This window comes from Leptidea sinapis, chromosome 47 (assembly GCF_905404315.1).
Source record: "Leptidea sinapis chromosome 47, ilLepSina1.1, whole genome shotgun sequence".
Classification (NCBI taxonomy): Eukaryota; Metazoa; Arthropoda; class Insecta; order Lepidoptera; family Pieridae; genus Leptidea; species Leptidea sinapis.
The window spans coordinates 8,088,472-8,110,185 of NC_066311.1; the positions used below are offsets into that span (position 1 = coordinate 8,088,472).

Here is a 21,714-nt window from a genome sequence, read left to right on the forward strand (position 1 = left end):
CCTTCTACTCACTCATAAACAGATACAACAAATCGAACTGAATTCGTTTGATACTTCTAGAACTATGGGAATTAACAACCCAGCGACAACTACCAGTTTATAATGAATTCTTTATTATTTTTATATTTGTTAAGCTCCTCGTACTATCTATATTCTAAAGATGGCAGCACTACAGTGAAACAATCAACTGCAGCGCATGCGTTGTGATTATTAGAAATGTTTGAATTACTTAGGAAAAAAATTAAATTGAAATATTAAGACAGTTGAACAAACAATTTGTTTTATTGAAAAACAATTTAAAAAAATAGTCTATCAAATAAAAAAAGTTACATATGAGATATAAAGCATAATATATGAGATATAAAAATATTTATTTTTTTAAAAATATACAATAATAAACCAAATTATTATTTTTGACGAGCCAACGAATTGCTGATAAAAAAAAAATAAACTATTTTTCAGCCGCCAGGTTCTAAGAGGTGGTGTAAGAGTGTATGAAAAAAATAATGTAATTTCTATTTTATTATTTAAGGGAAGCTCACAGCTACAAATACAATACAGTTAAAAAATGTGAACAAAAATAAGGCTAATTTAAAGCACCTCACCTCTCGCTTCCTCATGTCACGCATGCGACTCAAGCTCAGCTCACCTGTGACTATGTATGCAGTATACAAACCTAACTTGGCTGACACCGACTCCAAGAATAACAATAATCGTAAGTAACTAGAATTAGATTAATTAATTAGATTGTATAAAAGTACGCAATTATTTTTACTTTTTAGTGCATATTATATCTATTGATTTGGAATAGTGTTTTGGAAGTCGGTTGCTTTTTTTTAAATTTTTGAGTTTTAGCGAATCCTAATTACACTAACTAATAATATGTCTAAATATTTTGTGTAAGTGTACTAAATTTTGAAATGCAGCAATGAACGTAAGCGCATAGCAATTTGATTACAGACAGCTAGAAATTTTGCCACAGATCGCACCCTTATTACAATACGGTTACAGTTACAACTCGGTAAGGAGTTCTATTACTCATCATATTCGACTACGACAATTACTTGACCATTACGACGTTACGGTAGGTGACATTATATGCGGATGGCATAAAAAGATTCAGCCGAATAGCGTTGAGTTGCTCCTAAGAATTGAAGAGCACCTAACCTAACCTAACCAAACTCTTACCAGACTATCTTTGAAGTATATCCTTTTTAATTTAAAAAGAATCATCGAAATCGGCTGTCGCGATTTGAGTTATTCGTAAAGGTCACTGGGCAACTTAGACTGAAATATATACCCACTACACCTACAGAAAAAAATTTGAATAGGATTCTCAGATAAATGTCTGTAGTTCGTGAATATATATGTCGCATTAACGTGGATAAAGGATTCAAGCCAAAAACTAATAAAGAAAAATTTATTATTATTACAATATTTATAAATATTAAGGTTAAAATAAGGCTTAAGACATTTTAGAGATTGAGCGTTTGGAGATTAAATAAAACAACTGCTTGAGTAGTATGAAGACTGTGAGGAATACCTATGTGGAAGATGATATATTTTACTTCAGTTACATGATATATATACAAAATCTTTAAAACTAGTTAACCAATTACAATTGTTACTTTAAAATATTTACAAGTTTAGAAAATACACACCAATACTAAAGCTTACATTTTTAGTAAAACGTTTCATTCAATAAGAATTGAGAATAATATTATGTGTTCTATCTCGCTCTAAAACTAATGCTATCGCAGTAAACCGGCCAGCGAGCGCGCACTTGTGTAAACTCGCGTCCAACCTCGAGCATCCGATGTCAATGAGCATTAAGCACCCACTCTGTAGCTCATTGATTAAAATTTAATGAATGATGATCGATGCCACGACGTTTCAGTCGAGTACGCTCGGCCTTGCTGTGAGGTTGTGTAACGCGGAGCATATGACTGATCACGTGGGTATATCTGCGGTCTTCGAGAAAACGTGACGATGCTTGTACTTCGATGAGGTGACTACTGGTGATCTGCATGATTCTATGACTTGATGTACAGCATTATGAAATGGTTCTTATATATAAAATCCTCAAAAACGTCTTTGTTAATTCTGAATTCTTTTATAAAATTATTTCCAAAATCTTATAGTTTTTTTTTATGGAATAGGAGGACAAACGAGCGTACGGGTCACCTGTTGTTAAGTGATCACCGCCGCCCACACTCTCTTGCAACACCAGAGGAATCACAGGAGCGTTGCCGAAATTTAAATTATATATAATCAATTATATATAAAGAGTGTTTTCAAATCTGACTTCTCACAAAATGTATAGTTGTAGTTTCTAGTGGAACTATTATACTCTTTGTGACTACCTCTGATAAATTGATAACAAGGATTCGCATGCCAAACTGACAAACTCGATAAAGTACCTAGTTTTATTTAGCGTATCGGTTTTCACAAATTAATTATTTTAGTTCATAATTTCTGTATTCAGAGATAATGTGTATAGTCCTGTGTACAACGCAGTTAAATGTATACAGTTCTTAAAAAAATACATTTCTAAAAATTATTCGTTCGAAATGTTAAGAGCACTTTCCTGTGTATATATTGAGAAGCAGGTTCTAAGAAGAAAAGATGTGCTTAAAGTTTTATGTAAGTTGCTAAGTCTACATATCCCAATGAATGAATGTTACGAATTTCAAAAATGCAAGCGCATATTTCAATTCGTTGAAGAATTTAAATAACCTATATAAAACAAAAAATTTAATAGTTACAAAATTTTAATGAATTTGAAGTTTTTGACTCTTATCTTCTCTTGACAATGTTTTTCTCTCAGGGGCTCCACTTCTCTCAGATCACATCTTTTTAAGCCTTCATTGCCTCTATTCCAAAATTTTTAATTTTCTATATTATATTCTAATTCACTATTAAATAATGAAATATTTTCTTTTTCTGTATATAAATAATGCTTAATTAATAACAACGAAATATATTTATTGTAATTAAAGAAATATAGAATGAGATGCCCTCTGCTGTGTTCCCAGGATTGTACATAGCATGTGTACCTTCAAAAAAGTGCTTACACCTCAGTTAAAGGCCAGCAATGCTCCTGTGATTCCTCTGGTGTTGCAGTAGAATGTGAGCAGTGGCTATCGCTTAACACATTCTCCCAAAAAAATTAAAAGTCAACATTATTTTTTAAATATCAAATATTACTTAAAGAAATCAATAAAATAAACAACCAGTAACAACCAAACATGCTCCAACAAATATTTAACCCAAGCATTATCAAATAAATGGGGAAAAAATTTAGCTCAATATAGCATTCATTAAAATAAACTGAATGAAATAATGTGAGACCAATCTGTTCAACGTTACAACTCTAAAAGTGAACACATAATCAAAATGATGACAAAAGTTATTCAAACATACAAACCCATCAGATAATATTTTATTGCTACCAATATATCACGCTACATATACCAACTATTTTAGTGAAAGAGCTTACAGAGTGGTGAGAGTATCTGGTAAGATTACAGAAATAACAAAAGTAAAATACTTGAATATATTGTACATCGCAAGGCAAATAGTAAATGTCTGACACAGAGCTATAAAAGAGCAACTGCCAGTATTCTATGTTACTCTTGAACCAAAGCTAAATAATAAAGACATTTTAAAGGTAACAAACTTACACCAAATTAAAATCTCTTTTGAAGCTTCAATACAAAAGATGCCAAAGATGGACACACCTGCACAATGCATAAAATAACGTGATTAAGACCTGACCACCACCAGCTCCACCATAAGAGAGAAAAAGCAAATTCAATGATATGGCAAACATTATTGATTTAATGCTAGAAAAATTGCAGCACATTATGCTGATAACAATGAAAAAAATGTTGGATAAAATATTGGAACACATTCAATAAGTCAACAACCTGGTCCAAAAATGATTAACAAACTCTGAGTTCTCACTTGGAATGCCAACGGCTTGACCAAATGTTAGAATTTAAAATGTTTCTTCACAGAGAAATGTTAGATGCATTATTAATGTCTAGGTGATAATGAAGAATTTCATAAAGCACTATCATTTTGAGAAATACCACACGGAAAAAATACGAGCAACCTCTATTGCAATAGTAAACTCCAAGTACAAAACTTTTTATCTGCTGTCTACAGTCCTCCAAAACACGCTTTATAAGTTTATTGAATTAGGCGTTACTTTGCGGAAATCCATAATTATACAAATTATTTAAGTTTTCTTTAGTGTTAATTCTGCCAATATTTGTTTTTAAAAACAATTTGACACGTGTTTCGCCTCTACACGAGGCATCCTCAAGACATGTTGTTTCGCCAAAATCTGGCACGAGACTGAATGAGACGCTTTATAAGCCCAAGACTCTGAAGAAACAAGAGACTTGGCAGAATACTTTTCGAGGCTTTTTCCAAACCTTGAAAAGATTAATTATTGCTGGCGACTGGATTTTAAAAAGTTAAATTTTAAGGAGTGCTCAGAACATCATGAAAGAAAATCTGGTGACCCTCAGATTAGGATTCTCGGTCCAATTCTATAACTCCACTTCACAGCAGATATAAATACATACAAACAAACACACTTCAACTATGATATATGCTGATGATATGGCCATGCTGTCAACCCACACCAATCCAGAAACTGCTTCACATAATCTACAAGTCCATCTACATAAAATACAGAGGTGGCTTAAAAGATGGAGAAAAGCAAATGAAACTAAATCACCTCACGTAACATTCACCCTCAGGAGAGAAACTAGCCCCCTGTTAAATTGAATAATGAGATAATAACACAAGAATACAACACAAAGCAAAGCTGCCAGCAATACTTACATCGAAATTTTGGAAAGAAGTCATAGCAAAACATTCTGGACCATGTTTGGTATTCCACACTGTATTAATAATATATATGCAGAGCCCTCGACATTACTGTACAGCAAGAAATAGCCCAAAAGAGCCTGAAATACCAAGAGAAACTTACAACCGAGGTAAATGAGCTAGCCAAGTCTATGAGCAGAAAGGGTAGCCTCCAGTCCACTAAGCTTAAGGGACATGACAATCAAAGTAAAAGATTTTTAATAAAAACAAACAGAGTTTGATGGAATCTAATTTTACATCACTTTCGGACTCTCAACAATGACTCTTTGATCTGATTTATTATTGCAGCAGTGGTTTATTGCTTCAAAGAACAGATTGCCATGACATTTTACCACCAAAAAAAAAGTATATATGTATTACTATTGCCGCTACACCAACAAATTATAAAACTTAAATGGTGGATAAATACTTTAATATAATATTGTCAGAGCACCCTTTCTTAATTCGGATTACGAAAACTTACAATGGCCCTTGTATGTTAATGGTCTGACAGAATACCAGGAAATAAGAAACAATAGTTTTATATGTGTATTTTCTTGAATGTGGTGATTTTTAATGGAAGAGGAGGACAAACACACATATGTACTGACCACCTGAATTTAAGTGATCCCACATTCTGTTGCAACAACTCAGGAATCACAGGAGGTTTGCAGCCTTTAAGTGTACACACTTTTTGAATGTATCCATGTTGTATTGTCCTGGAAACACTGCCTAATGAAGTGTGATGTTAAGATGGAATTGAAATCACATCAAATCAATATTGTTTTTTGGTTGTGATCAAAGATTTCTTTCACTCAATTTTAACATCCATAGTCATTCGACTATGGATGTTAAAATTGAGTGAACACTCCCCGCGATAGATGCGAAAGACAACACACTGATGTGCATGTGACTTATATTGGAGCCAATCACAGAGTGCTGCCTCTCCGGCTGTTCTATTAACTGTGTTATGTCGTGTTACAGGTGCACATGTACACTCCCGTGTCAAGCCAGAGACAGTAAGTAGCCATTTCACCTTTAATAATAATGATGGTGTCTCTCTTTTATTTTTTTTATCGTATAGGAGGACAAACGAGCGTTGTTAAGTGATCACCGCCGCCCACTATCTCTCGCAACACCAGAGGAATCACAGGAGCGTTGACAAAATATTTAATTATTAAATAATTATTAATTGTCCTGAAATATTGCACATACATATTTTGATTTGCATTGTACATATTATGATGAATATTATTTAAATTAAAATGATATCTTACAAGCACACCAGGAAATTGAGGATGTATAGAACGGTAATCATTTCATTTCCTATTTTTTTTTTATTTAAACATATATAATGTAGAATTTACTTATAGAAAAAGTAGTTTAATATTATAGACTTTTAAGTGGTAGGTACCTAAATATATTTAATGTATTCACCCAATATTTGTGCCAAGAATGTTGTCACTCTTTTAAACAATATTTACAGCTTTAGCATTTTAAATTATATTTATACAAAATACCTAACTACGCTTTATAAGATACAAAGCCAGCCGCCGTTTATTCGTTATATATCGGCGCCTATTTCTATTTCTGCCCGAAGCAGTAATGTGTAAACATTATTGTGTTTCGGTCGGAAGGGCGCCGTAGATAGTGAAATTACTGGGCAATTGAGACTTAACATCTTATGTCTCAAGGTCACGAGCGCAATTGGCCAGAATTTTTGGGTTTGTAAAGAAACCTGAGCGGCATTGTATTGTAATGGGCAGGGCGTATCAATTACCATAAGCTGAGCGTCCTGCTCGTCTCGTCCCCAATTTTCATAAAAAAAATATAAACTAAAATTGTGTAAAATAGGCTGTGCTGTGAATGTTAACGCTCAACAGCAGAACATGTTACTGACTGGACAGATTGGCACTACTACTATATGATTATTTTATTGCAATAGATATGACACACTACAATACGGTATAACATATATTTTATTAAAGAGAACGCAAAGAGAATACTGAGAGAGTTTTTTTGCGTCGTTTATTCTCTCTCAGCGCACGCGATTTATTATCAATGCGGTGGTAGAGTACCAATTTTGGGATTTTTTTTTTATTTTTTTTTATTATTATTTATATATATTATAATTAAATATATTGTTCTACATGCCTAATATAAATAAATAAAAATACAGTCTCAATCTCAAAAACAGAAACAAAGAGGCACCTTTAAATTAAATTCCTCTGGATGGCTCACTAGGAAACCCTGTGCAGAGCCAACCAGTGATTGCCGTCTGCTGTGTAATTTTATTTAATGTTAATAATTAATGAAACAGAACTAAGACTGACACTTAAACAATATTTATCTAACTTTAAAGCATACCTATCTTATAATAAGAACTGTATAAAATTAAATAATAATAGATAAAGCAAAGTTATAAACAAATATTCATAATTAAAATATAAAGTTATATCAATTTTGAGTTAGTAATTTTCTCGGTTTCATCATAGCTGAATTGTAAAAGCCACTCTCGTACTGTAGATCTTACTTTGTGAGAAGAGAGGTCCGCAATTTTTATTTTATTATTTACTTGGTGTCACATTTATGACTTTAACACAAAATCAGATGAGTAACAAGTATTAGTACCTAAGTAGATAAGTACTCATAATACAAACAAAATGATCTGTTAACTAAGATAGTAGATTTATGCACCTACTATATACCTATTACAGTGTATATACCTAGTCTTGTCATAAATACTGAAAAAAAGAAAAATAAATTCTATCGTAAATAACATTTATTACTTTTACAGTGTTGTAGTTTAATCTATACTAATATTATAAAGCTGCAGTGTTTGTTTGTTTTGTTTGTTTGTTTGTTTGTTTGTTTGTTTGTTTGTTTGTTTGTTTGTTTGTTTGTTTGTTTGTTTGTTTGTTTGTTTGTTTGTTTGTTTGAACGCGCTAATTTCTGGTACTACTGGTCCGATTTGAATGATTCTTTCAGTGTTGGGTAGTCCATTTATCGAGGAAGGCTATAGGCAGTGTTTTTTCTTTTTTCAAAATTAGGGATCCGTAATAAAATTGCTATTTTGTAACACAAGGTGTAAAATCGAAAACCTATTTTTGCGTGCGCTGCAAAAACTATTGACAATAGAACAAAATGATGTACAGGCTATAATATAGGCAATATTTTATTACTTATAAAACTATCGCGTGAATTATACTTTATATGGCAAAACAACGTTTGCCGGGTCAGCTAGTACATAAATATAAAACAATTTAAAATATGAAAAGCTTATTTGAAGTGGTCTCCATTGGCTGCACTACAGTCCTTTATTTAATAGATATGACACACTACAATACGGTATATATACGTACTTATAAATGACCAGAGATTGGAACTTGTGGACACTACGGGTCTTCTTGGGTATCACGTTAGGTAAAAAGCTTCAGTGGGGTCCACATATTACCCATCTAGCAGATAGACTCAGCTCTGCGGGGTCATGCTGCTGACATTGATATAGTGTTTGCACTGCAAAAGAGAGCTGTTCGTGCTATATATCAGCTTGGTTATAGACAGACTCTCTAAGAAAAATTTAAAGAAATAAATATTATGACTGTTCATTGTCAGTACATTTATGAAAATTTAATATATGTTCACAAAAATCGTCACCTTTTTGCTCTTAATAGTGATTTTCATTATTATAACACTAGAATTAAGGGATTGCTTGTAACTAATTCTAGTAGGCTTAATAAGATACATAATAGCTTTAAGGGTAAATGTATACACTTCTACAATAAAGTCCCAGCCACTGTTCAGCCATTATCTATAAATAAATTTAAATGTTTTATAAAAAATGGCTCTGTCGTAAATCCTATTACTCCACTGCTGATTATCTAAATGATCGGACAGCCTGGGGCTAGATTGTGATTATTTTATAGCGATAGAAATGACTGTACAATATTGTATATTTTTATTGAAAAGAGCGCAAAAAAAAAGAATGCTGGGAGAGTTTCTTGCGCCGCTTCTTCTCTCTCAGAGCGCCATTTGTTTCCGAAGCGGTAGTAGTATCTAGTAGTATAAGAAATGACATCAAAAAGAATTCTAAAGGAATCAATTTTGAGAAAATGAATGCCTTTTATGCCTTTTTATGCTTTTTAAACGTTGAGGCCAGATATCAAATAAGCACTCATTCTTTCCATTAGAAAATTCTTCACTGCCAATCGTACGGATTGTTTTAGGGACTCCAAATTATCATAAATCATAATCCAGTCGATTAAGATCGGGACTAGACGACGGCCAGTCTTCGGCCCCGATGAAGTCCAGAACGTTCGTTTCCAACCAAGACTGCATAGACCGAGCTTTATGACCTGGAACCGAGTCTTGCTGGAAGGACCATTCTTGGTTATTGAACTTGGTGTTGTTAAGGGGCTTCGCTACCTTCTCAAGAATGGTATCTTGATACATTTGTGCCGATGTTTTGATACCCTTTTCACAAAAGTATGGCTCAGTCACTCCTTCATAGCTAATACCCCACCAAACCCTCACTGAAGTTGGATAGTGCCCACGTTGCACTCTGTCGACTAATTGGGAAGTTTCCTAAGAGCTTTGAGCATAATTACGGTCATTTTGTTTGTTAAAATGTTTATCAATTGTAAAAAAATTCTCATCCGTAAAAAAAATTATGTGGCCTCACTTTGCGGACCGCTTCATTAGTTGTTTAGATTTTACCACCCTATTATTTTTTAAATTATGAGTTAAGTACGTCTCTAATAGGTGGTAAGCTCTAAGTCATCTTTTAAAATACGCGACATGGTTCTAGGTTATCTTCATGTCCCGAGATAAAATATTTTACTTTCGGACAGGATTTCTTCGAATTCGTTCCCTTACTGCTTTGACCACCTTTATCGTACCAACACTACGTGGCTGGCCAGATCTTTTTCTGTCACAAACAGAGGAGGTCTCATTGTACCTATCAATAGCCTGGTACACAAACATATTACTAATACCAAGCGTTTGGAGAGTTTTAAAAATTGTATTTGGCCATACCTTCTTTGTGTAATGGCAATCACAGCGATTCGGTTCTGTTTATCACCCCACTCCATTTTAATATCACAAAATATTGTACAATGTATTGGCGCCAAAATGAGAAAATTCAATAAACAATCACATAAAAATGACAGATTCCAAATTCAAATGTAATATTTTGTTTATTTTTAATTGTAACGGTTTTTATGGCCAGACTAAGTCTACTTTTGTACATTGCTCAGTAGATATAGCTACAGCTTTCAGTAACCATTTATTCCCATGTACAGACAGTGCTGACTCACGATGTGGGCGGGCCGGCGACGAGCGCCCCGCCCCCGCCTGCGCCCCCGCCTCCCCCTGCCGCACCCCCTCCGCCGCCGCCGCGCCGCTCTTACGCCATACTGACGGCGCTTACGTTCGCAGCGTCTGTGGGAGGGGTACGCATACTTGTTTATTATTGCTTTTCCAACATAATTTTACAAACCCTAATTAATATTTAACTGGCTTTTTTTTATTTACTTGGTCCACCAATTGGGACAAACACAATACCTACATAAAGACAATACATATAGACAGTAAATACAGTGTCTTCCCTATAAACGGCACGACACTCAAATAAACAGAAGCTACTTTATAGTTTTAGGTTACATTTATACAAGTATATATGTTACATTCATAATGTTTATTAATTCATATAATAGCCTTAATTTTGGCTTTAGCTGAGGGGAGAGACCCATAGAAAATATCCATTTTATGAGAAATAGAGTTATAATATAATAGCTTATCTGAAAGTCGTCTAAAATATAAATTAAATCACTAGAAAATTCGAGACTTCCATGTTTTGATCGGAAAGTGTAAAGAGAATGTCTATAAGGGAATGCGGGGCACTTAATGCCACCTCCTCGTCTGAGTGTGTCGAAGTCGGAGCGTAAACCTGAATGTCCTTCAGCGAATACCGTTAAGTAATTCTGAGTATTAGGTACTCTACCCTATTCGACACGCTCCCCAGCTCAGTTACGTTGCTGACGAGAGACTTGTGCACGAGGAACCCGACACCACCCTGGGACAGTTGGTCGCCCTCCCGGAAGTAGAGCATGTGTTCGGAATTTAGGATTATGGAGTCCATCCAACATCCCATCGTAATTCGCTCACAGCTTCCTCCAGCTTCTTCCAACTTCTCGTCGGTCCGCAGTGTCTTGACATTTTACATTGCCAGGGCCAATGGTCTTCATTTGTGCTAGCATTGCCGCACCCGGGGATTCTAAGCACCCCCCTGCCCCGTCGCTTATGTAGCTGCTACCGTGGCCATCGCGAGCGGGACCGCCGGGGCTGGGAGTTGGGGCCTTATAGTGTCTGTCATGTTTGTGGGGTTTTTGCCATAATCGCCACGCTTGGCAGGCGGGTTGGCGATCGCAGTAGGTGGTATGCTCTTAACGGAATATGCTGCTGCCCATCCTCCGTAGTGTGTATCCCTTAGTCGCCTCTAACGACACCCACGGGAGGAGATGGGGTGGTGCTATTCTGGTGCGACACCACACACACTAAGACTTACTAATACCATAATAGTCTCCCTTCAACTTATGTTTTATGATGCTTGGCAGTTGGGGTGCAAGTTAAAATAGATACAACTCAGAAAAGAGTGAAGTTGTGATACTCCAAGCGCCCAAACAGTAGTCGCAACATTATCTTTTAATTTTTCTCGCACATGAAAACTAAAGTTAGTTGATAACTATGAATTCATAGATGTGGTTACGACTCAGACAGGTATTTTGGTGTTATAACCTGGCCAATGGGCATTAAGTGCCCCGCATTCCCTTATAGACATTCTCTGAAAATAACATGAAAGTACTGTGGTCGTTTTTAAAATCTAAAAGAAAAAGTCAGGGAACGGTTCCAAACGTAATGACATTTTAAGGCACACAAGTATCGTCTCCCTCATCAATCTGTAACGCTTTTGCTGAACACTTTTCCACAGTTTATACACAACCAGATCATACGGACATTAGAATCAAGACTAATATAGTTTCCACCACAGATAATAACGCAGTTGCCGATTCAACAAACAAATCTCAAAAAAACCTTGAAAAAACTAGACGATAGAAAAAGAGCTGGTCCTGATAAGATACCGGCTAATTTCATTAAAAACTGCGCTTCATCTGTATCCTATCCGCTATATCTTATATATAATCGATCTCTGGTTACTGGAATATTTCCTGAAAAATAGAAGTCTGCTAATGTTGTGCCAGTTCCGAAAAGCGGACAAGCGGATGATATAATGAACTACAGGCCAATTTCTATATTGTCCATTTTTGGTAAGGTTTTCGAATCTTTGATATGTCCTTATCTTTCTTTTCATTTGAAATCTATTTTAGTCCCTCAACAACATAGTTTCCGCAATAAAAGACTACCTTAACAAATTTAACTGAATTTACAACTCAAGTAATCGATAATATAGACAAGGGACACCAAGTGGACGCTATATATATGGATTTTATTAAAGCTTTCGATCGGGTCAACCACTCAATTTTAATAAGTAAACTACATAACGCTGGCATTCAAGGAAATTTACTGTCCTGCCTCTCGTCGTTTTTGTCGTACAGACAACTACAAGTTGTGGTTTGCTGGTATCAATCAGATCCATTCATGGCCCCATCTGGAGTCCCTCAGGGATCCCATCTAGGTACTATATTATTTTTAGTATTTATTAACGACTTGTGTAACCATATAAAATCTTAAAATTTTGCGTTATTTTCTGACAACTTAAAAATTTTTAAAGCTATCCAAAATTCGTTAGACTCGATTTCCCTTCAAAATGACTTAAACAGTATTTCCCAATGGTCTATTAAAAATAAATTGCCCCTTAATGTTGAAGAACCTAACTTAACCTTAAGAACTTAACCTTAAAGATGAAACGCCGCTCAATTCTGTCTTCTACCGCATTTATCAAGGGCAGAGTTCGGAAGAAGCCGCTGGTTTCCATCATCGCACGACACGCCACAAATTAGGATGCCATCCCCACCATCGGGGTGTCTGGCATTACTTTACAGTACGGTTTTCTTGATGGACATTTTGAAAATTTGAAAATTTAGGTTTCGTTTAATTTTGGATAGCTTTAAAAATCTTTAAGTTGTCAGAAAATAACGCAAAATTTTAAGATTTTATATGGTTACACAAGTCGTTAATAAATACTAAAAATAATATAGTACCTAGATGGGATCCCTGAGGGACTCCAGATGGAGCCATGAATGGATCTGATTGATACCAGCAAACCACAACTTGTAGTTGTCTGTACGACAAAAACGACGAGAGGCAGGACAGTAAATTTCCTTGAATGCCAGCGTTATGTAGTTTACTTATTAAAATTGAGTGGTTGACCCGATCGAAAGCTTTACTAAAATCCATATATATAGCGTCCACTTGGTGTCCCTTGTCTATATTATCGATTACTTGAGTTGTAAATTCAGTTAAATTTGTTAAGGTAGACATTTTATTGCGGAAACCATGCTGTTGAGGGACTAAAATAGATTTCAAATGAAAAGAAAGATAAGGACATATCAAAGATTCGAAAACCTTACCAAAAATGGACAATATAGAAATTGGCCTGTAGTTCATTATATCATCCGCTTGTCCGCTTTTCGGAACTGACACAACATTAGCAGACTTCCATTTTTCAGGAAATATCCCAGTAACCAGAGATCGATTATATATAAGATATAGCGGATAGGACAGAGATGAAGCGCAGTTTTTAATGAAAGTAGCCGGTATCTTATCAGGACCAGCTCCTTTTCTATCGTCTAGTTTTTTCAAGGTTTTTTTGAGATTTGTTTGTTGAATCGGCAACTGCGTTATTATCTGTGGTAGAAACTATATTAGGCTTGATTCTAATGTCCGTATGATCTGGTTGTGTATAAACTGTGGAAAAGTGTTCGGAAAAAGCGTTACAGAGTGATGAGGCAGACGATGCTTGTGTGCCTTAAAATGTCATTACGTTTGGAACCGTTCCCTGACTTTTTCTTTTAGATTTTAAGAACGACCACAGTACTTTCATGTTATTCTTACATATTAAATCTTCTATACTTTTTTTTTATAATTAACGTAACAACTATTTATTAGAGTATGACAACATCTTTTTCTAGCTTCTTGAAAAGCGTATTCTGTGAGAGGACATTTTGTTTTTTTCTATTTCAGACGGAAGGCCTCCTTTTCCTTAATTAACCTGATGAGGTTATGTGTAAACCAAATAGGGTATCTACCTCTACTAGCTGTCATTTTGGGGATGTGTTTTTATGGACGTGTTATACTATATATTAGGTTATAGAAGGAGTATGACCAGCCACTATGCTTGGCGTTCGTGGACTATGAGAAAGCCGGTGATACGATCGAGACCCGGGCGGTGCTTCAGTCTCTCCAGAGGTGCCACATTGAGAACCGATATATCGAAGCGTTGAAGTGTTTGTATGGAAGAACTACCATGTCAGTCCGTCTCCACGTTCAGATCTCGAAGCCTATCCGTCTGCAGTGGAGAGTCAGACTAGGCGATGATGTCATATCGCCCAAGCTGCGTTGGAAGATGTGTTTAAGCATCTGGACTGGAACGGACTGGGCATCAACATCAACGTCGAATACATCACTCACCTTTGATTCGCAGACGATATCGTAATCATGGCAGAGACCATGGAAGACTTAAGCCATATGCTCGATGACCTCAATACAATTTCCCAAAGTAGGTCTCAAAATGAACATGGACAAGATGAAGAGCATGTCAAATGTCCATGTCGCACCTACTCCCATAACTATTGGGAGTAGGTGCGACATCTTTACTCTCGAAATTGTGGACGAGTACGTCTACCTCGGACAAACACTGGATTGTTTAGGCAGGTCCAATTTCGCGAAAGAGGTCACTCATCGAATCCAACTCGGATGGGCAGCGTTCGGGAAGTACCGTAAAATCTGCTTGTCCCAAATACCATAGTGTCTGAAGACGAAGGTTTTTAACCAATGTGTGTTGCCAGTGATGACTTAGGGTGACACGCAGATGTGGCCGCTAACTATGGGTCTTATGATAAAGCTCAGGTTCGTGGAGATCTTTTGAGGAGGCCAGCAGTTGACGTCTTCCGGCTGACAATAGAAACACATTTGTGCGGGTTATGTTGTTGTAATACAATTCAAAGCATAATCTGTTGGTATTATGAGAAAATTAGAAACCAAAAATACTAATAATTCATTTAATTTTATAATATTTCAGGTGTATCTGTATCGCAGAATGAAACCAGAGCCTCTAGAAGAAACTGTCACAGGTAAATATTTGTTGTCAACATTTATGTTATATAGAGGAGATATTTGTTTGACTTTGTGAAATCATTTTACCTTCAATTCACTCGCTTCAGTCTCTGTCCCAGTGTCAGTGACAGTGTGTGTGTCGACAGAGACGCGCGGAGAGCGGGCGGTGACGGACGAGGCGGCGCCCGAGCCGGTGCCCGCGCTGGCGGAGCAGCTGCCGGCGCACGCGCAGTACCTGGTGGTGGGCGGCGGCACGGCGGCGTTCGCGGCCATGCGCGCCATCCGGAGCGCGCGGCCCGACGCGCAGGTGCTGCTGGTGTCGGCCGAGCACGCGCTGCCGTACATGCGGCCGCCGCTCAGCAAGGAGCTGTGGCGCGAGGAGGAGCTGGCCGCGCGGGCAGCGCACCCCGACTCGCTCACCTTCGCGCAGTGGAACGGCCGCCGCCGCAGGTGCCGCGTGTGACATTACGAGTGGCCCGTGTCGCCGGGAGTCATATTAACGGGGTCGCCGGTTGCAGCGTGCTGTACGAGCCCGGCGCGTTCTACACGAGCGCGGAGCGGCTGCGCGAGGCGGGCGCGGGCGCGGGCGTGGCGCGCGGCTGGCGCGTGACGCGCGTGGACGCCGAGCGGCGCCGCGCCGACCTGGAGGACGCGGCGGGCGGCCAGCGGGCCTCCGTCACCTTCGACAAGTGCCTGCTGGCGCCGGGCGTGCGCGCGCGCCGCCTGCCGCAGCTGCGGGCCGCCGCCGCCGCCGGCCGCAGCTTCGCCGTGCGCGAGCTGCGGGACGTGGCGCGCCTGGCCCGCGCGCTCGACGACCCGCGCGTGCGCACCGTGGCCGTCGTGGGCGGCGGCCTGCTCGCCACCGAGCTGGCCGCCGCGCTGGCTGACCGTCGTGAGTATACTTTTCGCACTCTCACAGTGGTTATGCGTTCCATTATAAGGCTGTAGGATAAAAAAAGAAAAACACACATTTAGCTATACTTGCACCAGTTGAGTTCCACCTAATTTTCACCCGCAAAAGTTTTTAATTAGATATTGGGACTTAATAAAGTGTTGAATACACTCACGCCTTATTCCCGTCGGGGTAGGCAGAGACAATGGAATGCCACTTGCTTCTAACCTTACAAAGCTCACGCGCTTCCTCTACATTCATTACTCTTTTCATACTTGCTCGCCGTTTGCCTTTGCTCCGGACCTTTCCTTTTCTCAAAGCGTCTCCAATTTGGACGACGAATGTTCTACGAACTCTCCCGCGACCAACTTGCCCACACACACTTGCCTTATATATTTGATGCGTCATTATTTCTTCACTCATTCGCTCCACGTGTCCAAACCATTTTAGTATTCCTTTTTCAGTCCTTGTCAAATCCTCTTTCAAACCACAACGCGCTCGTATTACCGCATTCGGAATTCAATCAATCAGTCTTACCCCACACATTCTACGAAGTGATCGCATCTCAACTGCGTTAATTCTGCTTTTATGCTTCTTCTGCCATTCCCAACTTTCACTTCCATACATTAACGTGGCGACTAGCACTCCATTATGTACAGTCATTCGCGCTTCTATTGGCACAGTCTGGCCGTTTATAAAGGCATGCAGTGCTCCATTCACACAGTTTCCCGCAGTCACTCTCCTATCAATATCACCTTCATATCTTCCGTGAAAACATGCTACCCAAATATACGAATTCTGTAACTCGTTCTACCCTTTCATTTTCAATCGTAATATAACACTCAGTCAACCTTTCATCCTTCTCAAATACCATCACTTTCGTCTTTCTTGCATTCACTTCTTGCATTCAATCAATATTCTGGCATACACTTTTCCAACAACACTAAGAAGGCTGATCCCGCTATAATTTTGACATTTCTGTTGCGAACCTGTTGCCTTTATAAATTGGGACAATAACTGCCTTCATCCAATCGTCTGGAACTTGGCCCTGTTTCCAACATAAATTAAATAGGCGATGCAGCAGGCTCACTATTAGTCCATCGCCAGCTTTCAACATTTCAGCAGTCACTCGATCATACCCAGCAGACTTTCCTGACCTTATACCCCTTAATGCTTTCATAATTTCATCGATTCCAATTTCATCACTCGGCTCCTCAAACATATCTATTATCTCCTCTTGCTCATTTTCACTTACATCTTTCTCGAATAAGCTATCAAAATAATTCTTCCAACACTCTAGTATCATACTTTCTTCATTCATGACCTCACCTCGTTCATTCCTAATCAGTTTCTTGATGTATTTATATTTTTTTTTTGTGGTGTATTTATATCAGTTATGCGGACACGTTCTGGACGTGAATCTAGACTGCGCAAAGATATCTGATATTCTTCACATGAAGGATGACACAGGTATAAAGATAGTGATTGTTATCTACAAACGCCTGTTTGCCCATAGAGGAGACAGTAGTTCGCGGTGAGTCTGAGCATAATGAAGCTGCCGTTCTATGGACTTCTCGATATGCAAACTAGCTTGTAAGATAACATTAATAAGACAAACAAAAACACTAATAAAAACTCTCACTCCTCTTCGTATCTGTGCATAGAAGAGACAACGTGACCACGAACTACGTATTGAGACGTCTTTCAGAGTTAACGAACCTTAGACCAACTTTAGGACAGGTTACAATTATTCTGTTTGTCTTATAATAACAGTTAGGAAGACAAGCTTCAACGTAAGACTTCTGAAAAGTTTTAATTCTTCAGATGTTCGTTATGATCGATTCACTAGTTGTAATAGAAGGAACAGCTTTACAGACCATTGAGGCTGAGTACACTTTTGCGAACCATGAAACTCTGCTTGTGTTCTAAATATTCTTTTGACATAATTGGGTGTAATACTCTGTCAGCTGACTTTTCACGAGCTTAAGGCCCGGTATCTAGCAAAGCGGAGAGGAGGAGAGGAGATAAACCGCGAAAATGTCAGGTTATTTCCACCAAAGTGGAGAGGAGATGTGAGCTGTGCTTATAACAACGCTTTCGGATGTGCGAGGCGCAGGGAGAAGCCAGTGGAGAAAGATGCGCACGGGCGTTTGTCACCCGGCCGACCGCCTACGCGCATCTTCGCTCCGCTTGATCGCTCGACGCGGCACAATTCTATAGACAAATGTGACACCACCGCTTGATCCATTTCCACGGAAGCTAAGCGGAGAGGATATGTGGAAATAACGAAATCTGATTGATTACCAAAATACATCTCCTCTCCGCTTTGGTGGATCCGGGCCTTAGAGTGAATTCAGCGAGAAGGCAATTTTGAATTTATCTTTGTTAATCTGTTGGCGACTACTGGATGAAACTTTTATACCGTTTAGTGAATCCATGAATCAGAGAACGTGTACAGTCTATTTAATTTGCGCAGTTAATTTAAAATTTCGCGAACCCACTGTTTCATTTCAATTAGATTAAAGTAAATTTGAGCGACGCTTTAGAATAATGAGAGAGGCTATCCCGAGCGAAACAATTATACATTTTGAGCCGAGTTAACATAAAGGCGTCAAAATTGTAATTTATATTTAGAGTCGACCAGTCTACACACGCTTTCGTATTCTTGACTTGTTTTTGCGAGTGTCAAAAGCACAACTTATTTGTAAATGAAATGAAAATGAATTTATTTTGGAAGAAAAGCTGACACATTCACACAAAAAAGTTACTAGAACGAAATATATGCTTAATCTAATATTTAACTTACATAATACAAAAGAAATTAAACAAAACTCAATATGGCAGTGGTCTTCCAAAACTGGAGTCCACTCAGTTATAGTTGTGTCCATACATTATGAGCGCAACACTGATTTTCAGTGACCCCATTGTGTGAAGTTTGGAGCTGAACTGACATATTTTAATAGCAAAATATAATTAAATGTGCACTAAAATAAATATTATACAAAAACTGTTACTAAAAATAAACAATAACAATAACAAAAATAATTAAAAACGTATGTGTGTAAATATAAAAGGAAGATAAAGAATAATAATAAATACGAGTAGCTGTTTTATATAATACTATGAAATTTAAACAGTGCTCACCAAGGCAGGAGATGTAGGGACGTATTGGTCATTAATATGTATTTTTTATATTTCTTTAAAAAATTCGAGACCGTATATAAACCCCGTAAATTATTCCAGCAGTTGGTGGCATTGTACTTGGAACTTCCCCTGAAAGCCGCATTGTGATGCTTGGGAGGACAGAGCTTAGCCATATCATATATTTCATTGTCCGACATCCGTCTTACATTGCCATGGGCAACTATGTATAATGTTTATAAACATGTGGGATACTGAGCTGAAATACTTTTCAGCTTTATGAGGACAAGGAATTTTATATAAGTTTTAAACTATCATTCATTGAAAAGATCAATCAAGGACCCTACATCTTTTTTGGTCCTTAGAGCCGGATAATAAACATTTTAAGTATTTCATGAGTTAATAAATAGCTTAATCAATATTATTGAACTTATGTTATCGATGAACTATTATTAGTAGCTTCATTGGCTGAAGTGCATAAATTCATGATTCTTTTCAACTAGCTGGCGCACTACTCGACGATGGCGAGCGTGTTTGACATTCGGAATATTATAATAGTTATATATGCAACTGTTGTGTAATAAAGGGTATTAAATACGAATGTGGATTTATCTCACGAGGTGAAGCCGAGTGTGTCAAATAGTATCTCATGAGTGTTTTAATACCTATTTATCAACAAAAAAAATTTTTTTTTTTTCAATTTTTTCAATTTTTTTTTAAATAAATAAACACTTGCATACAAGACTTTATCTACTCCCAGAATATGAATCCTCTAAGAGATACTGGAAAAGTTAGCTTACTGCTAACATTAAAACACCAGTCCCAGTAGTAAATTAATATCATTCGTTACTGATTATATACAAATAAAAATAAGTATTAAGAAACAATTATTTATTTTAGTAGTAATTTACATTTTGTATAGTGCAATAATTAAAATTCACTCGAATATAATGTTCTTTTGCAGCATTTAAAGTGAATCGCTCATTTTTTGTAAACAAAACGATAAAAATATCGAAGAAAAATGGCGGGGATTCGAATAACCTATTTTTTTTACGGCGCGCGACGTTCTGGGAGTGTGGAGCGCGCGTAAACGAAAATGTTCTTTTTTTGAAATTCACACAGATACCACGCATCGAGCAATAATAATGTGGCTGTATGTTGAAACTCTTTGCGCATGAAGGGATAAAAACTTTAACAATATTTGCACATCCTATGAGCGGACTAATTGAACGAAGACTAGTTAAGAAAGCACAGACAAATTAGTTAAGCGAGCAAATTGAAAGTTGTATTGAGGTGTGTGTCGCGCGGCTGTCCGCAGTGCGCTCACGCGGCGTGCGCGTGGCGCTGCTGTACCGCGAGCGCCGGCCGCTGGAGCACGTGCTGCCGCCGTACCTGGCCGCCGACGCCGGGCGCCGCCTGCAGGAGCTGGGCGTGGCGCTGCTGCCCGACACCGAGCTGACGGGCTGCCGCCTGGAGCACGGCGCGCTGCGGCTGGCCACGAGCGGGCCCGGCGAGCTGCGCGCCGACGTGCTGGTGGAGTGCGTGGGCAGCGAGCTGGACGAGGGGCTGGCGCGCGCGTCGCGCCTGGAGACGCACCCGGCGCTGGGCGGGCTGCTGGTGAACGCGGAGCTGCAGGCGCGCGACGGGGTGTGGGCGGCGGGCGACGCGGCCTGCTTCTACGACGAGCTGCTGGGCCGGCGCCGCGTGGAGCACCACGACCACGCCGTGCTGTCGGGCCGCCTGGCCGGAGAGAACATGGCCGCCGCGGCGCCCGCGCGCGCCTACCGCCACCAGTCCATGTTCTGGAGCGACCTCGGGACCCGCCTCGGATACGAGGTCAGTCCGTTACACACCGTTCAAAGTTCCCAGCTCTTGCGGTTGCCACTATCGGTAATGACGTTCGAATGATCTCCATATAAATAGAACTGCCTCGTGTCCAGTACGGTCTCTCCGCCGTCGGAGTAGTCATATCTACTCCTAAAAGGCTTTGCTAACGTTCCCAGAACTATTAGCGCTCGCCCCGCAGCTTCAACTTGGCGGAACTAAGGCCCTCTCATAAAGCTCCTTAAATGCCTGAAAATCATAAAACTCCCGGTGATAGTACCTACCTCTTAACCTACTCATTTATTACCCGTCTGACCATGTCCAACAAGTTGTCACTTTGTTACGAGTGTATGTAACTGTGTAGTTCCAATCAACAGTATCCGTGTTATTGTGTACACCCTGTACTACCCCGGGGCGTAAAAAGAATAGGGTAGCCCCAGTTCCAAGGGTGTCGTAAGAGGCGACTACGGGCTTTTTGGAAGTGGGAGAGTCACGCTGCCCTCTTATGACGTCAGCACAATCGGGCCAGACTCGTCCGGGTTACTTACCACACTCGCACAGAATACCGGCGTGAAGTAGCGGCCTAGTGCCGCTATGTTTCGCATAGGTTAGTGTCGAGGACTGGAGGCCATCGCTTCCCCCCTCCCCCTCCCCATCACCCCCCAACAAAAATATGGTACCGG

General features: G+C 38.9%; 1 protein-coding gene across 1 annotated transcript in view; it reads left to right on the forward strand.

Moving 5' to 3' along the window:
* The first annotated feature begins 2,385 nt into the window (after window positions 1-2,385).
* The window catches only part of LOC126978069 (apoptosis-inducing factor 1, mitochondrial-like), a 28,241-nt gene continuing 8,912 nt past the window's right edge, over window positions 2,386-21,714 (forward strand). The window contains exons 1-7 of the mRNA XM_050826781.1: window positions 2,386-2,643; window positions 5,866-5,900; window positions 10,182-10,331; window positions 15,140-15,191; window positions 15,321-15,624; window positions 15,693-16,066; window positions 20,526-21,043. Coding sequence (XP_050682738.1) covers window positions 2,571-2,643; window positions 5,866-5,900; window positions 10,182-10,331; window positions 15,140-15,191; window positions 15,321-15,624; window positions 15,693-16,066; window positions 20,526-21,043 — 1,506 coding nt within the window. The 5' untranslated portion in view covers window positions 2,386-2,570. The remainder of the gene's footprint in view (window positions 2,644-5,865; window positions 5,901-10,181; window positions 10,332-15,139; window positions 15,192-15,320; window positions 15,625-15,692; window positions 16,067-20,525; window positions 21,044-21,714) is intronic.